We start from the raw sequence: 17,692 nt of genomic DNA, 5'->3' as shown, positions 1-17,692 counted from the left end.
TTTAAATTCCTTCATAATGTGAAAACCCAGAGTCTGTATACTATTCTCCTCTTGTTTCTCAAATAGAAACCTTAGGAATAATTATCACTATAAAACCTATAATCAGGGTTGTGTCTTTCAGCCTAAATGTGAAAGCTTTATTTTGCCCTGAATTAAAAACTCTTTCCTATTACTAGAGAGTGTTCTATTTTAGCACACCACAGACAGACAAGAAAAACTGCTGTTCATTACCATCCAGCTGTGTGCACTGTCCGTTGCATATCTCAACCCTCCAGGTTCTTTATTGTGCTTATTAGCGATCACTCAGATATCTCTGTTTATAAGGAAATAATCACTTTCTCAAAGTAAATATGCTGCTTTATTTTCAACTAAATATATTGCTGTGTTTGTTTTGTCTTTCTAGCAGGCTACAGCCAGCAGCCTGCTCCTCAACAAGGACAGCAGTTCCAAGGATACAGTCAGCAGCCATCACAGGCTCCAGCTCCTGGCTTTCCTGCTCAGCCTCAGCAGCAGTACCAGGCAAGCTCCTACCCACCACAGAACTATACTACACAAGCCTCCCAGCCTGCTAATTATAACGTGGCCCCTGCTTCCCAAGCTGCAATGGCTCCAAGCCAGCCAGGCGCATATCAACCAAGGCCAGGTTTCACACCACCCCCTGGAAGTACTATAACTCCCCCTCCAGGTGGGCCTAACCCATACGCACGTAACCGTCCTCCCTTTGCTCAGGGCTATACTCAGCCAGGACCTGGTTACCGCTAAGGAAGCTCAGCTGCTGAATGACACAGGTAAATACAAGCAGCTATTTACTACTACTACATCCCAACAGATTCCAATATTTAAAATTGGTATTAATGTTCCAAAACGATAAGTCAGAGCATTCGTTCAGTGTTGTTGGAACAAAAGACCAAATAAATCTTATTTCCTGCTTTAAACTATATCTGCTTCCTACTTAGATTTTGGGTTTTTGGAAACACTTCCTAAATGTTTGTAAGGTGATTGACATTCTAGCTTGCCTTGTCTGAAGGAAATTAAAATGCTAGTTGGAAATTTAGCCCACTTATCTGGCTTGTTTTTACTAATAACATGATGTACTAAATTAGACCCACTCTGGAATTAAAACTAGGTATTATGTATAAACTGTAACATTCACATTGAAAGCTAATAAAAATATTGAATCCAGTACTTGTTCTTTAATTATTAAGCACATTTCTTTTTACATGCGTACCTGACAGACTACAAACTATTCTTGCCAGGCCTTAAGGGAAAGGATAATCTTTTTTTAAAAACGTAGTTACCTGCGACACAGACCGGGTAAGTGTTACAAATGCAGACCGCTTTTGCACATGTTATATTCAGGACGAACTCTTGTCACAGATTACCAAATCATGTTAGTTTTCACTGCGTTAATACAGTTCACGTTGAGGGACATAACTGTCATTCAGGGGAAACTTTGACTTGATAGAAACGTTTTGGTGTTTATATTCCTTGTTTTGCCTGGAAACATTATTTTTTTTAACCACAAACCTTTTGCCAGCCAGAGCAACTTGGAGAGAGTAATTCTACAAACTTCTGAGTCCAGAAAAAAACAAGTCATGCCTGTAACAAAACCCAATATTCTTCGGTTGACAGGCACAGGCAAGTATGTAGCGCATCAGTTACAAGGAAAAAGAGTTTAAAGAGCTGTGCAGACCTAATGGAAATATTTCAAGAAACCCTGATACTTCACTTTCTTCTTGCTATAGTGATGGTTCATTCAGAAAAGGATTGACAGAGTAGGTGAGAGACGCATGTAATGTATCCTCTTCTGTTGATTGATAGAAGGCTGCCAGTTTGGTGCTACCTTTCACCCACCATTTTGTCTCAATATACAACACTTGAGTAGAAAACCAATCTATATAAAACAACTTTAAATGATTAAAAAACATTTTATTAGAGTACAGTGTACCTGCAATGTACTTTTTAAGGCATTTTCTACACATGACGTATTTCTTTGGTGTTCCTGTTCATACCTTTATTCATTGTATTAGAAACACCCTGCTTAAAAAAAAAACCCATCTCTTTATTTAGTTCATAAATGTTCAAGCAATACAACATCTAGCATTTTGGGAGGGGAAGAAAGGGTAAGTAGTTTTTAATGGAACTACTGTAAAAGTAATTCTGAAAAAAATAACTCTACTTTTCCCCTTGTCCCACAACAACAATTCTGTGAAACAGCTTTTTTTTATTTAATAAAGCAAACCTGATTATGCTGTAAAGACTGGTATTGTGAGCATATCCTCCTACACCTTATTAAATTCTGTGGTGCTATACATTTGGCCTGCAAAGTAGTTCATCAATACTTCAGAAAACCCACTGCAGTAGAGGCAGATTTGACTTCTGTTCCCCATGCACAGTGCCCACCTGAAAGCTGGATTAAGTAAAAGTACTATTCAGCAACTGTGTTTAGGGACACAGACTATAATTTTAACCACATCAACAGGCATGGTTTCTCATATTGAGTTTCTTGGTGACAGAATCTACACTTCTGTCATAGAGTTGAAACTATGGTTGCATTTTTTAAACATTAAAATTGCTTTCTTGGGGTTAACGCATTTAAAATACAACAAGCTTTCTTCCAATTTTGGCAAGAGCACAAATTGTCTGTTTAGCTGTAAGGGGATTTCATCTGAGTATAAAGTACAGAAGTCAGTTTGAGAGCTTTCCCCATATATTTAAATTAGAAATTGCCAGAGACTTTACAGAATTATCTTGACAGGTAGCATAGGACACTATATACTTCAGTAACAGTGAATATCTAAAATTAAATGTATACTGCAGTTTCATGATCAACTTTGCCATAACTCCCTCAAAATATTTGTTACAACACTGTGATAAATAATATACAAACTGTATCTTTTAAAATACCATATAAACTGTACCTTGATACCCAGAATATAGGGAGCCAGCTTCCCCAGACTTTATCCTATGACGTGCTTATCTTGCTTTGTGGTAAAATGGAGTAACTATAGTAAGCAGTCTATGCTATGAAACACACTTAATGCAGTATTGTCATTAGACTTTTATAAACTTTATACATGGGTAAACATGTTTAAATGACAGGAAGACCATAAACATTTCCATCTCTGAACTTGTTCAGGGTAGGGGCAGGGTAGCGATAGACCTTCTTTCATTTTTAAGTTCATGTAGCAGCTACCATTTACCAGGTATTGAAGTTCCACACTCGTACCAATGAACGTAGGTAATATGGGTCTCTCCACCTATTTTTCCAAACTTGACAGGTTCCTGGCGAACTGCTCTGAAAAAGCCTGATAAACAGTGAGGAAAGGCTTAGTACAGGGTGGGGAGAAAAAGACACTACCTTTCAAAGGTGCTCTTGATTCTCATAGGGAGTTTATCTGACTTCAGAAGCTCAGTGGAAAGTTCAGCTCTTACCAACTGCCTGAATACTGCAAGCTGAATTTAGACACATACCATAGCAAATAAAAGAAAAGGAGTACTTGTGACACCTTAGAGACTAACCAATTTATTTGAGCATGAGCTTTCGTGAGCTACAGCTCACTTCATGGGATGCATCTGATGAAGTGAGCTGTAGCTCACGAAAGCTCATGCTCAAATAAATTGGTTAGTCTCTAAGGTGCCACAAGTACTCCTGTTCTTTTTGCGAATACAGACTAACACGGCTGTTACTCTGAAACCATAGCAAATAAGAGACAATAGTTTGTCCAGCAGCACATAATAATAATCCATTCTGGACAAGTTGCGGGGGAGAAGAGGTCATTCAGAGGTGGTTGGGGTGGCAAGGCTTGTCTTCTCTGGGGCCTCCCTATCCAGAATACGCAGGGAGAGTAGGCAGGAAGTAGAGAATTCTCTGTCTCTATGTTGCCACTGAAAGTGCTTGTGGGGGGCATGGGTGAGGAGGGAAGAATGTCTCTCATCCCTCCCTTTTGGATATATGAAGCCCTCAAGGCATACAGCAGCCATGTGCAGGGGGTGCTGTGCTGCCCTGCCCTATAATAGAGGCATGTCTGAACTGTATTCCAGATGCTGTGGGGTTTGCCAGTATTGGGGATCAGGAAGGAATTTTCCCTGGGGCAAGAATGACAAGGGATACAGTTGGTGGATTTTTTTCCCCACTTTTCTTGCAGTATCCTGGAAGCCTGGTGTGAGGTTAATGAGGAGTAAGGACAGAGTTTAAAAGTTGAGAGAGTGGAATTTCATTGCAGCTAGCATCTAATGCCTGTGAAGGTGCCAGCTCCCAGAGGTAAACACACCCAGGAGATTATTAGGGAACCCTATGAGCCTGGAAGAAGATGGGGGAGGCTTTCATATGTCCCCTCAATTCCTCTTGCAAGGGGATGGCGAGAGGATTCTGATTGGGTTGAACCCTAGTGGGTAGACTGAAAAGGGCCAGCACAGAATAGTGGTTATTTGGCACCACCCACAGAAATGCCTCCTGTTGGGGAGAGTGGGACAAAGTTAAAAGTTGCAGCCTTCTGCTTTAAAAGTGAGCAGCTGCTGAAATTGGTTTTACTTCTGGAGAAGAACGGCCAGTAATGTTAACACTGGGAAAAATCCAAGTTAGCTTTTAACATAGCAACTTCAAGTGAAATGCATACTGAACTTGTCTTGTGGAAACTTCTCTAAATATGATCTTTCTGAAGATTTAACAGCTGAGGTATAAACTGTTAAGCTCAATACCTGAAGGCAAACATTAATTCTGTTTTTGTAAGCTTACCAGATACTGTACTTGTGTATAAATGCTTTTAAAAACTAAATCTGGCATTTCTGAGCTTTACTGGCTTGACAATGCCAGCTTGAATACAAACAAACTTATTTATGTGCTCTCAGGAAGGCAATTGCAAGAGGTTCAGATTTATTCTTTTTGGACATAACAGTTCAATTCTGGGGATTTTATTAGTGTTTAGGGCTTAATATGTGCTTTTAATGTGGAAAGCACCTAAAACATTAAGGCCTGGTCTATACTCTGATTTTGTGCTGGTATAAATACCTCAGTTTTTTTACAACATAGACGTGCAACCCGTAATGCGGATGCCTTATGCTGATATAGCTTATTCCAGTTCCCTATAGAGGAAGGGTAATAAGGTATACCAGAGGACTACAGACACCCTATGATCCGTTGTAGTGCTTTAATTACACTGGCATACCTGAATCTTTTCTGTGTAAACAAGGCCAGGTCTACACTTAGGAGAGCTTTGCTGGCATAGTATACTGGTATAGCTACTCTGGCAAAGATTTTCAAGTGCATCAAAAGTGCAGTTTGGCCAGTTGAACTGCATCTGCACATGAGGCTTTCGCTGGTACAGACAGCTATGTCAGTGACAAATCACACCTCACCGTAGCTATGCTGGCAAAAGTCTGAGGTATAGAGTCTCAACTCTTTGTGAGGTTGGTATTGGTAACTAAGGCTTAATTATCCCCATTTTACGGATGGCAAATCTGGGGAAGAGAGATTAAGTCACTTGTCCAAGGCTATGCCTCAAGTTCAAAGTTGTGATTAGAAAACAGTTCAAGACATCTAGTCCATGCACAGCTGCTTCTCAGGATTCTAGGCATCTGATTTGAATTGCAGTGTATGTACTGAATTAGTGCAGTAGGAATTCCCTCCCCACAATTAATTTTTCCTTTCCAGTTTGTCTTTCGTTATTATCACTAAGCAAAGCTATATAATGCACAACTCTGCTGATTTATAGCACTTTAAAACCAACCATGCCAGCGTGACCATAAAGTTACAGACTGGCAGGAAGGCTAAGACAATGGTTTTCTTTAAAGGCTTTTAATGTGTAACACTGATGAAAAAAATGTTAGTAAGAGCTCTCTCATATTTTAAACTTTCCATCTACCACTATACTAGTTACAATTTCCCTCTATCACAATACTGTTCATCATCAAACCACACCATGCTGCCCGAGATGGAAATACACAACATTAGCTCTGTTATGCAAAATAATGGATGAAATTGAGGCAGAGCACAGAATTCAGTGTCAGAGCCACAATTAGAACTCGGAAGCTCCTGATGCTGTCCCACACTCAGATCATGCTTCTGTCCCCACAAGTGAAGAGCACGTCAAAGGGCTTTCCTTTTCAGGATAAAAGGTTGCATCGCTCTTACACGGTCTAACTCCCAGGTGGCTGATAACTGTAGGTTGGCTAATCCTTAATGGTTTTGGGGGCATGTGGTGGAATAGCATCATGCCCAGGCACGAAGGATAGTTTTGATCTGGGAAGATAGCTAAATTTGGGACTCTACCCTGTCTAACTCAGACTGGGTATTAGCCTGAAAGCCATCAGCAGGAGAAAAATCAGACCAAGGGGTTGGGGGAGATGTGGAGAGTTTTGTTACAAGTACAGTCTTTAGAACTTACCATCTTTGGTTGGTAACTGGTCTGGAAAAACTTGCTGCCCTGTCCGTCCATCTAAAAATGAGTCCACAAATTGACAATGATCTTCTCCATGTCCCCTCTCGTCTCCTATGTTGTAAAATTGTCCTGAAAATGGAAAGAAAATATGAGGAAAACTCTTTGAAGAACAACAACATCAAAGCTTTTGTTAGTTCCTTTGTAGTTGAGCAGGTGTTGAGTTCCAGTATTCATTTTGTCTCAATATTAAGTCTGATGCTGCCCCCAATTAAGATCTAACTCTGTTTTTACAGCATTGTGTAAATGCCCAAACACAATGCCAATTAATGAAAAAGGCAACACTTTTGTTTGACAAAAGCACAAATTTCCATGTTTTTTCCTCCTGACATTAGTATATTTTATATAACATCAGTGCTGATCTGATCCTGCTTCTGTTTGCCAGAAACTGGGAATGGGCAACAGGGGATGGATCACTTGAGGATTACGTTTTCTATTCATTCCCTCTGGGGCACCTGGCATTGACCACTGTCAGAAGACAGGACAGTGTGCTAGATGGACCTTTGGTCTGACCCAGTATGGCAATTCTTAAGTTCTATTGAAAAAGCAATCCAATATTACTCCAGAGAAATTCTTATAGGCCACATCTAACACATAGCAGGCCAGATTCTTCAAGCCTGCTCTCCATTTTTGTGCTTACAATGTGTGTATAATTCACATTCTAGAGATGACTAAATAGCTAATATGTACCCACTCATGCATTAGGTGAGAAGCATGAGAAAAAACACCAAGCTAACTCTTACTGGACCTATAGAAAAAATATTTTCAGATAAATGAATCATTGCTTCATTAATGCTCTCCTACATATTATTCTTAAAATGAGCAAAGATTGATAACATAAAACATCCAATCAATGCATCCGATGAAGTGGGCTGTAGCCCATGAAAGCTTATGCTCAAATAAATTGGTTAGTCTCTAAGGTGCCACAAGTCCTCCTTTTCTTTTTGCGAATACAGACTAACACGGCTGCTACTCTGAAACCAATAAAACATCCAAAGAGCTTAAGGGCTAAATCCTGGTTCCCTTAAACTCAATGATTAGGTTCAAGTTTACAGGTAAAATCCTCCCAAACAAGGACCAACAATTTATCAATGTCTTCCCAAATGAAAGATAAACAATCTTGCTGCATCAGAATAGATCTAAATGTTGACTCTGTGCAGAGGCAGGATACAAACAAAAGCTCCCTTTGGAGGAAATGCCTTGCCAAAATGTTCATCTCTGGTTGACTAGTCTTTGTGCATGAAATTTTGCTATTCCTTTTGAAATATACCAAAGAAGTCCACCGCAGTAGCATTTCACTTCAGAAAGGGGAACTACACGACAATGAGGAAGCCAGTTAAACGGAAATTAAAAGATACAGTCACAAAAGTGAAATGCCTGCAAGCTGCACAGAAACTTTTTAAAATCATCATAATAGAGGTTCAAATTAAATGTATACCCCAAATCAAAAAACATAGTAAGAACAAAGTGCCACCCTGGCTAAACAACAGAGTAAAAGGTTAGAAGCAAAAATAAATCCTTTAAAAAGTGGAAGTTAAATCCTATTGAGGAAAATAGAAAGGAGCATAAACTCTGGCAAGTGAAGTAAAATTAGGTAGATCAAAAAAGAATTTGAAGAGCAACTAGCCAAAGATTTAAAAACTAATAGCAAATTTTTTTTTAAGTACCTCAGAAGCAGGAAGCCTGCTAAACAACCAGTGGGGCCACTGGCCACTCGAGGTAGTAAAGGAGCTCTCAAGGAAGATTAGAGCATTGCAGAGAAGCTAAATCAATTCTTTGCACTCACGGCAGAGGATGTGAGAGAGATTACCTTACCTGACCCGACCCATTTTTTTTTACGTGACAAATCTGAGTAACTGTTTCAGATTGAGATGTCAACAGAGGAGGTTTTGGAACAAACTGCTAAATTAAACAGCAATAAGTCACCAGGACCAGATGGCATTCACCCAAGAGTTCTGAAGGAACTCGTATATGAAATTGCAGAACTCCTAACTGTGGTTTGTAACCCATCATTTAAATCAGCTTCTGTTCAGATGACTGGAGGATGGCTAATGTGACACCAATTTTAAAAAAAGGCTCCACAGGTGATCTTGGCTATTACAGGCTGGTAAACCTGACTGCAGTACCTGGCACGCTGGTTGAAACTATAGTAAAGAACAGAATGATCAGACACAGATTAACAAGATTTACTGGGGAAGAGTCAACACAGCTTTTGTAAAAGGAAATCATTCCTCGCCAATCTATTATAATTCTTTGAGGGGGTCAACAAACATGTGGACAAGGGTGATCCAGTGGAGATATTGTACTTGGACTTTTGACAGGGTCTCCCACAAAATGCTCTTAAGCAAAGTAAGCAGTCATGGGATAAGAGGGAAGGTTCTCTCATGGATCGGTAACTGCTTAAAAGACAGAAAACAAAGGGAGGAGTAAATGGTCAGTTCTCAGAAAGGACAGAGGTAAATAGTGGGGTCCCCCAGGGGGCCAGTGCTTTTCAACATGTTTATAAGTGATCTGGAAAAAGCAATAAACAGCAAGATGGCAAAATTTGCAGATGACACAAAATTACTCAAGATACACCGTACCCTTGCTACAATGTGCGTCTATATAGTGTGAATTCACGTATAAAGTGCTCGCGGCCATGGATCCCAAATGTAATTACTTTAATTGGAATTCATTTTAAGACAGTCCCCATGTTAACACGGTGCCGCACATGGATCCCAAATCCCGCGTTCTAGCGAGGGTCTGGTGTAGTTAAGTCCAGAGCAGACTCCAAAGAGTTACAAAGGGAACTCACAAAAGTGGGTGACTGGGCAACTAAAATGGCAGATGAAATTCAATGTTGATAAATGCAAAGTACAGCACATTGGAAAACATAATCCTATCTATCCATACAAAATGATGGGGTCTACCTTAGCTGTTACCATTCAAGAAAGAGATCTTGGAGTCATTCTGGATAGTTCTCTGAAAATATCAGCTCAGAATGCAGCAGCAGTCAAAAAAGCGAATAATGTTATCTGAGGAGAAGTTAAAAAGACTGTGACTTTTCAGCCTGGAAAAGACACGAGTAAGAGGGGATATGATAGAGTCTATAAAATCATGACAGGTGTGGAGAAAGTGAATAAGGAGTTGTTACTCCTTCATATAAAACAAGAACCAGGGGGGTCACCCACTGAAATTAATAGACAACAGATTTAAAACAAACAAAAGGAAGTACTTCTTCACATAACATACAGTCAACCTGTGGAACTCTTTGCCAGGGGATGTTGTGAAGGCCAAAACTATAGTAGGGGTCAAAAAAGAATTATGTAAGTCCATGGCAGATAGGTCCATCAATGGCTAGTAGCCAAGATGGTCAGGGATGCATCCCCATGGTCTGGGTGTCCCTAAACCTCTGTTTGCCAGAAGCTAGCAGTGGATGACAGGTTGGATCACTCAATGATTACCTGTTTTGTTCATTCTCTGAAGCATCTGGCACAGGCCACTGTCAGAAGACAGGATAGTGGGATAGATGGATCACTGGTCTGACCCAGTATGGCCATTCTTACGAAAGGCACGTATTACGGTTTTCGTTTTCAGCTGTATTTGTGCTTCTTCCATGGGAGAGTTGGTCTCCGGTGCTCATTAGGAGGGAGTTTCTCTTGGATAAATTTATAAACTGAAATGAAGAATATTCAGGCAGCTCAAAATTGCAGCTGCTGAAGGCCACATTTAAAATTTAAATTTTTAATTATTTTAGCTGACATTATTTGCTGGAATGCTTACACTGCAGTGCTAAGGAGAACTGTTAAATTAGATCAGAAGAGGCTGCTGTTTTATAGGAACAGCATTGGCATGTTTAGAATAGAGCAGTTTTCCTCTTTTATTCAGTGTCTGTATTACTAATACGCAGTCGCTTTCAGCTACTGCAACATAAATACACGCTCCAAAAAAGCTTTTTTTTTTTTTAGCTTATAAAGAAATCTGTCCATGTGGCTTTCAGGAGGCCTCTGCATAGATAGATCTTTTTTGGAGGATCTACTTTAACATTTCACCATGTATATTACTCACCTTTCAGAATTTTCCTCAGCAGGGAATTTCCCTTTCAGGCTGTCACACACTATCATGATGCTACAATATTTGAATCTGAACAAAAACAGTTGTCATTGGAAATTTTGTTTTTTAAATATCTTGGAGAAAGTGTATATTGATGTTTGGTTTTGTAAAACCTACCAGTATCTCTCTAACATATTTCAGAAGGGGAGAAAAGCAGAGGGAAACTAATAAATGAGCAAAATGGCAACAAAGGAAGTGACTAACTATGATAGTTTGAGGTATTATGACCTTTTGAAATGATCTGCATAACTCACTCATGGCTCAGACGGACAAATAATGGGATCATCCCAAATTTCTGCCAAGACTCCCTTAACAGCCCCTCATATCATCAGATATTATTTTTATATATATTCTGTGTGGGTATTATACATAGCATATATATGTATGTTTTTATTTACACCCACAGTACCAATGGGAAATAACTGAAGCTTATTTCTTCAACTACATTAGCATGGGCAATATGATACTATTTATCATAGTATGATGCATGAGATCAGTTCTGATTCAACAAGGCACTGAAAAGCATGTGATTAAGTGCTCTGCTTAATCAGGAACATATGTGATGGATCCTACCAGAGAAATCTTAGATTGACAAAACTCTAAATATAACCAACTATTTACTAGCAGCTACTCTGTAGTTATCTCTAGCATGTTTTTGTACTAGATATTTTTCAGTGTTCCTCGTCATGGATGGTCTTGCACAGTGTAGGTCTGGCTGTGCTCTGCTTCTTGAGGATTTTGTAACAACACTCAATACCCAATAAAAAGCCCACAACTCACTACCACATCTTTTATATTACACACATGGGTGCACACAGAGCCATGGAGGCAAAAATATCAAAAAAGGAAAGAGATGAAGTTTCCCAGTAATGACTAGCTAATAGGGTGGATTTCCAACACGTAGATCTCACAGTTGTTTACTGTAAAGAAAATGGGCCCAAAATGTTAACATTTCTGCAATTGAGCATCTTATCTCCACAGATAAAGGTTTTTATGTCTTGCTGTGGCTAGCTTATCCTTCCCAGGCTTTAGTGGGTTTGAAAGAGGGTAAATGGGATTTTTGAGGAGAGAAATGTTGCGTTTTCCTCCCTTCAAAATCTTAGGACCTGATCTAGATATCACTGAAGTTAACAGAACAGGATTGAGCCCCCAGGCTTGCTCATAGTTTGCTATCAGGACTTTCTTTACCAAAAAAAAATTGAAGATCACTAATTTCTTAATATAACTAAGCCTAAATAGGTTCTTTTAGAATACACACTTCAAGATGGAAACCAGACCTCAGTGTGGCTCTGTTAGGTACAGTAACACAAGATGGTTCCTCAGTTTGCTGGACATTACAGGTTCAATTTGGCTCTAATACAGGTGGGCATAGTTCCATTGAATTCAATGGAGTTGTACTGACCTACATCAGGGCTGAGTTTTGCCTTAGAACTGGAAATTTTTCCACTACAGTACACTAGCCTTCGCCATGTGAAAGAATGGTGAAAAATGTAACACAATGTTATATGTATTGGATAAACATTCTAGTTCATTCAAATATTGTGGCAACTGATTTGGTGTCGGTTAAACAATACAAGTGAGAGAGCCATACTTTGTAAATGTAATGAATACAGTCTGGCTGCTTTGGTGATTGTCCTGCCAAGTTAAATCACCATTCTTCCAGCAAGAACAACAACAAAATCAAACAGATAAAAGAAAATTGGCCATTGCTACATTAGATATTTGTTCTGAGATTGAAGCAGCGTTAATTCATCTGATTTAGGACTGTGTTACAGTTTAGATTAGCACGGCTATTTCTTCCACAAACTAGTGTTACAGTGTGCTATGTCTGACTGGCAGTTTTGTCATCTCATAGACTTTAAGGTCGGAAAGGACCATTGTGATCATCTAGTCTGACGACCTGCACATTGCAGGCCACAGAACCCCACCCACCCACTCCTGTATTAGATCCCTAACCTCTGGCTGAATTACGGAAGTCCTCAAATCAGGATTTAAAGACTTCAAGTTACAGAGAATCCACCATTTACACTAGTTTAAAACTGCAAGTGGCCTGTGCTGCATGCTGCAGAGGAAGCTGAAGAACCCCAGGGTCTCTGCCAATCTGATCTGGGGGGAAATTCCTTCCTGACTCCAAATAGAGCGGTCAGTTGGTCTCTCTGATTATAGCTAGTACCATAGCAAAGAATGAATGATTTTTGTTTTAAAATGGTCTATCTTGTTTACTAATTTGTCAAGACACTATTTACATAAAAGATATTAACTTAAAATTACCCACAGGGGTTTCCTCCTGTGTGTTTTGGGGCTGAGGGGAAGAGCCAGGCAGCACAGCTGCTTATTATTTTGGAATGGTCTGTCCAGCATCCCTATATGTTCTCTGCTCTCCTTCCTGCTCCCTACTCTCAACTATGGGCCTTATTCCGTGAGGTGCTAGCTCTGGGGTACTGATTTCAGAAAGGGTGGAAGGGAATTAGCTGCTCATGGGAGGTCTACAGCACCTGACAGGATCAGGCCCTAAAATTTGCATCTTTCAGCGACTGTTTCTGCGTTTTGGTACGACTGCACGTAATAGGCACATCAGCCTACTTCTCACCTTTGGGGGGATAATCCCCCCATAGGTTACACAGGGTCTGTGTTACTCTTCGTATTTTGGGCTCTACAGTGGTACCCCTTGTCATTGAAACACCACAGTGGTGGTGACTGAGACTTTGTCTATACTGAAGTTTTTTGCCTTGGGGCAACTATACTGAAGCAAGGAGGAACCCAGGGATGACCAGGACAGGCTAATGGATTTCTAAACACAACTTGCCCTGCCTACATTAGGTACCAGCGTCCACGTTTAGAAATCACCTCACCCACCACGTTTTAAAACACAACCTATTTTCCTAGTCTATACATGCCCCGTGTCACCTACACCTGCTTTTAGCAGAGTTACAGAGCAAGGTGGTAAAACCAGTGACATTTGCACTAGTTCTCCTACTAGTTGTAGCACCAAAGGAGCTGCACCAACAAGTGTTTCCTGATGAGAGGTCTCCCAAAAACTGCCCAACAATTTATCAATAAATAAATGGAAAACTGAAACAAAAGCTTTGTATAACTCTCGAGATGAGTGCACATGTGTATCAAGGCACAACAAACATTTGGAAATAAACCAAACCACTGGCAGACAAAGAAACAAAACAGAGGCCAGCACTTACTAGAGGGTTTCAGTAACCTGAGTGTAATGAGCAAGGGGTAAGAAACTATGTCAAGAAGGCTAGTGTTAATAATGAAAGCGTGTATGTTGGGGTTGAGGGGGAACAGGGCTTTAAAAAAAAACCCCAAAACAAACGGGCATGATTTAAAACAAAAAAGTGAAGGTAGGTGAGGAAAAGATTACAGTGAGATACAAAGCCATGTGTAGAAAATACATTAAAACAATCCCCATAAAAGTCATCATTCAGAAAAGAGCCACAAGGTGTTTACAGGCCAAACTGGGTCCCAGCAGGAGAGTATTGTAATCCCTGCTGCATCGCATCTGCTCCTGTCTTCTCTGTTTCTTATGGCATCCCATCTAATATTAGGCCCCAACTATGCATGAAGAACTGTGCAGGCACAGGGTTTTAATGCCAGACTGACACCACAGAATGTAAGCTCTTCAGGACAGGAGAGGGCCGTTATATTTGTAAATGTTCTGTCAAGTGTCCAGCACTGTTTTGGGTACCATAAAACAGGTAGTATTAATAGTAACTTGTGAATCTTGGAACATCCGTATCCACATTTGCAAGGTAAGTAGCATATGCATTCCTGATCATCCTTTAAAACCATTCAGTCCAGGCCCATGGGTATGACGAACCTAGATGACTGTATGTGTATCGTGTAATTTGGGTCACAGCTATAAAAATACATTAACACTGCCTTGGGTTTCCCTTACCTGTAAGTGAATCACTGAGGTAAATCTTATATCTCAGGGAGTTACACAGTTGAACGCCTACAAACTTCTTGTACCAGGTCCTCTTGACGTACTGTTTCCCTTTGCACTCTGAATAGGAGTCGGAATTGAATGGGACTTCAGTCCAGATGGCATCTTTTCCCACTGCAGGAGAAAAAGAAAGAGGCGAATTAATGATACTGCCATACAAAACTAGGCGTGACAAACACATTCAAATGAGTAGAGAAGACCAGAAACCCAAATGCAAAAGGATGCTACTTGGAACATATTAACAGCACCAGTCACCTGCATTTTGAAGGATATTTTATGGAATTTGTAAGCAGCAAAATATAGGAGTCGTGTGTCCCAGTCCCTGGCAGGCTGCACAGCTGTGCCTTCTGAGAGTCGCACTGAGTCACTCCCACACATGTCAGGCCCCTCTCCACATTTCACCCACTCTCAGACCAGGATCTGGATTACAGCCTCCTACGTATCGACCGTGAATAATTCAGCAAGTCCAGCTGGGATTGGTCCCTGCTAGGGTTTCTCTTTTGGGGACCTCTGTCAGCATACTTTTGCAGTGATACACAAAGAGCTTCTTCAAACAAAGTGTCATTTATTTTGCCCAGAAGGTGTACAGTGCTTAGAGAAGTGGATTTTAAAACAACCAAAACCTACAAGCATATCTCCTTACCTAAGCTTAACCTCTCCATCCACTGCTTAGTGTGGTCTGGGTTATTCACCATCTCTGAGTTGGGAGGAACAGCCTACACTGATTGCAGTCCTCTCCCTGTCCCTGAATGTCTCAGACTGTCAGCCTTTTTTGCTGACAATTCTTGGCCAGGCTCTCAGCTCACCCAACTTTTTAGCACATTTAAGGGGTTAGGTCTCCTTTGACCTCAGGCTTAGTCTTGGGAAGAGAACAGCATCCTACCTTGGATGGAGCCAGCTAGGTAACTTCTCCCCACAACTGATGGCCCAGCACTTATTCTCTTAATTCTTTTGAAGCAGTGGATCCAAGAGGCTGTCTTATCTTTACCATTCCTGGGTTCTTTAACAACCTTTTTATGATTTAACTCTACACACTCAGACAGGCAGCAATACAAAAAATGACCAAGGAAACGGAGTCATAAGAAATTTTACAAACACGTTTCCAAGTTTTTCACAGAAGGAACTGACTTTGGGGTTGGTTCTGGCACTGGTGTAAGTCTGGAATAACTCCACTGAGGCAAACAGTTACTCCAGATTTAGGCTGCTGTAACTCAGATCAAAATCTGGCCCTTTTATGTACAGCGTGCATTGCCATGTCAGGGAGACAAATATTTGTATGTGTATTGAGATACAGCTACAACTTATAAAAGTGGGTAATATACAGTAGTAGTGGGGGAATTGTGATTCCACAGCTTTTCTAACAGAGAGGGTACAAATTAGGGCACCGTTAATTTGCAGCAAACTACATGATAAACAAGATGAGATATTCTTCCTTTCCACAGTGTAGGCTATTTGCAAATTTTTAAAGGCAACTTCAGTACTAAGTGCAAAACACAGGCCCTTAGGCTGAAAGGGGTCTCTTCTGCTCTTTTAGAGCCTGCCCCAACTCCCACTGAAGTCAACAGGAACGTTACCACTGACTTCAGAAGGAACTGGGTTAAAGCCTTTCAAAGCTGACTATTTTTCATGGCATACATTTCAGCACAATGACAGACAAATAGCGGACTTCGACTTGCATTCTGTTAAGTCACTTACTAAGTGAGAAATAGCGTATTCTTTTTACAGAACTTTCTATTGATTTAACAACAGGGCTGAGAAAACACAAGCTGTCCATGGCTCATTTGTGTACGTTGGTTCCAAGCCATTTTAGCTGCCACGGGAATACCAAATCACATTGATTGTGCTGTGCTCAGGTAAACATTTAGACTGGCAGGAATTCCTTACAAGTTACATAGATGGAAGAAGTGAAATCATGTGTGAATGCTGTTCCGTTCCATGGCATGTGTAGCTGGGACAGCACAACCACTCCTGTCATAAAGTAGGACGTTATCTTACTTCAGAAAAACGTTCTGATTAGAGTATGCTATGCATAAAGGGCTTACTTGAAATTGGCTCACTCACTCTTGGGTCCGCTGGGGAGAAAAGCAAACACGCAATCAGACACTGTAAAATAACCTCTCCTGATATTTCTACAGAAGCACACTAGAAAGTGATTTTCTATGATTGACATAAACTATAATCTGTAAAACAGCAACAATTTTGGGAAGTTGAGGTCGCTACATTTTTGTGTAAGTTAAAGAAATAAACTGCTCATGTAACTATTTGGAATTACCGCATCACTGAGCTTTTAAAAACATTATTAATGGGTCACTACCAGTAAAATTTGGTTTGGTTAAAAAAAAAAAAGATTACAAAGCTTATCATCAACCAACATATTTCCATGGCATTTTTAAAATTTCAGTGTAGACAACTGATTATTATTTTAAAGAATTCCTCTGTAGTGCCTGCTGCCCAAATGTTGCAGCTTTACATTAGTCCATGAGAATGAGAAATGGAGAACGTGTGGAAAGTGATTAGGGAAAAGTGAAACTGACCAGTTTATTTCCATTGTCCACACAGAGTGAAGGGAAAAAAATAACCATCCGAAATCATGAAATGGCATTAAAATATAAATGGTTCTTTCAAGTTTAATAATCTAAGATACATTAGTAACACAAGAGGGTATCAATTTTTCTTAAAATATGTGGGACATATTCTGAATTCCTTACTCATTTTCCATTTACCTGTTACTCTGTTAAAACGCCCATTAATTTCAGTGAGAAAGCACTGAAGGATTTGACTTAAAAATGTTAAACCTGATAGTGTCCCTTTAAAGAGGCATGGTACACAGTAAGTGCTTACTAGTTCAGAGTACTATCAACAATAGGCAGCTGACTCTAAATATAAGAATAGCTCCTGTTCTATTGCAGTCAATAGCTATTTTGTAATTGGCTTCTAGAGAAGCTGGATCTTGGATAGATAGTGCAATGCCATACTGAGTGATTCTTTCTGTTCCCCATAGCCAAGTCAGGTGGGACTTTGCTTAGGGTGACCAGACAGCAAGTGTAAAAAATAGGGACGGGGGTAGGAGGGTAATAGGAGCCTGTATAAGAAAAAGCCCGCAAAATCAGGATTGTCTCTATAAAATCCGGACATCTGGTCACCCTAACTTTGCTTATTGCACCATTTTACACACATGACAAAGCTCCAAATAGCACTCTAGCTT

At 40.1% G+C, this 17,692-nt stretch overlaps 2 protein-coding genes across 41 annotated transcripts in view; one reads left to right on the top strand and one right to left on the bottom strand.

The window, feature by feature from the left end:
- TFG (trafficking from ER to golgi regulator) overlaps positions 1 to 1,182 on the top strand; it is a 39,546-nt gene extending 38,364 nt beyond the window's left edge. For 6 of the 8 annotated variants that reach the window (XM_073307436.1, XM_073307494.1, XM_073307456.1 and 3 more), the window contains exon 9: positions 404 to 1,182. In XM_073307436.1, coding sequence (XP_073163537.1) covers positions 404 to 762 — 359 coding nt within the window. In that variant the 3' untranslated portion in view covers positions 763 to 1,182. The remainder of the gene's footprint in view (positions 1 to 403) is intronic. The other 2 variants (XM_073307474.1, XM_073307465.1) reach the window with 1 other exon arrangement.
- A 727-nt stretch (positions 1,183 to 1,909) lies between these two features.
- ABI3BP (ABI family member 3 binding protein) overlaps positions 1,910 to 17,692 on the bottom strand; it is a 315,232-nt gene continuing 299,449 nt past the window's right edge. For all 33 annotated transcript variants that reach the window (XM_073307173.1, XM_073307105.1, XM_073307211.1 and 30 more), the window contains 4 exons: positions 16,530 to 16,559; positions 14,440 to 14,601; positions 6,387 to 6,509; positions 1,910 to 3,308 (listed from right to left, as the gene is read on the bottom strand). In XM_073307173.1, the coding sequence (XP_073163274.1) occupies positions 3,193 to 3,308; positions 6,387 to 6,509; positions 14,440 to 14,601; positions 16,530 to 16,559 (431 nt within the window). In that variant the 3' untranslated portion in view covers positions 1,910 to 3,192. The remainder of the gene's footprint in view (positions 3,309 to 6,386; positions 6,510 to 14,439; positions 14,602 to 16,529; positions 16,560 to 17,692) is intronic.

Source organism: Lepidochelys kempii, chromosome 1 (assembly GCF_965140265.1).
Source record: "Lepidochelys kempii isolate rLepKem1 chromosome 1, rLepKem1.hap2, whole genome shotgun sequence".
NCBI lineage: Eukaryota > Metazoa > Chordata > Testudines > Cheloniidae > Lepidochelys > Lepidochelys kempii.
The sequence above is the reverse complement of the archived record's forward strand: the minus strand, read 5'-3'. Positions and strand labels throughout refer to the sequence as shown.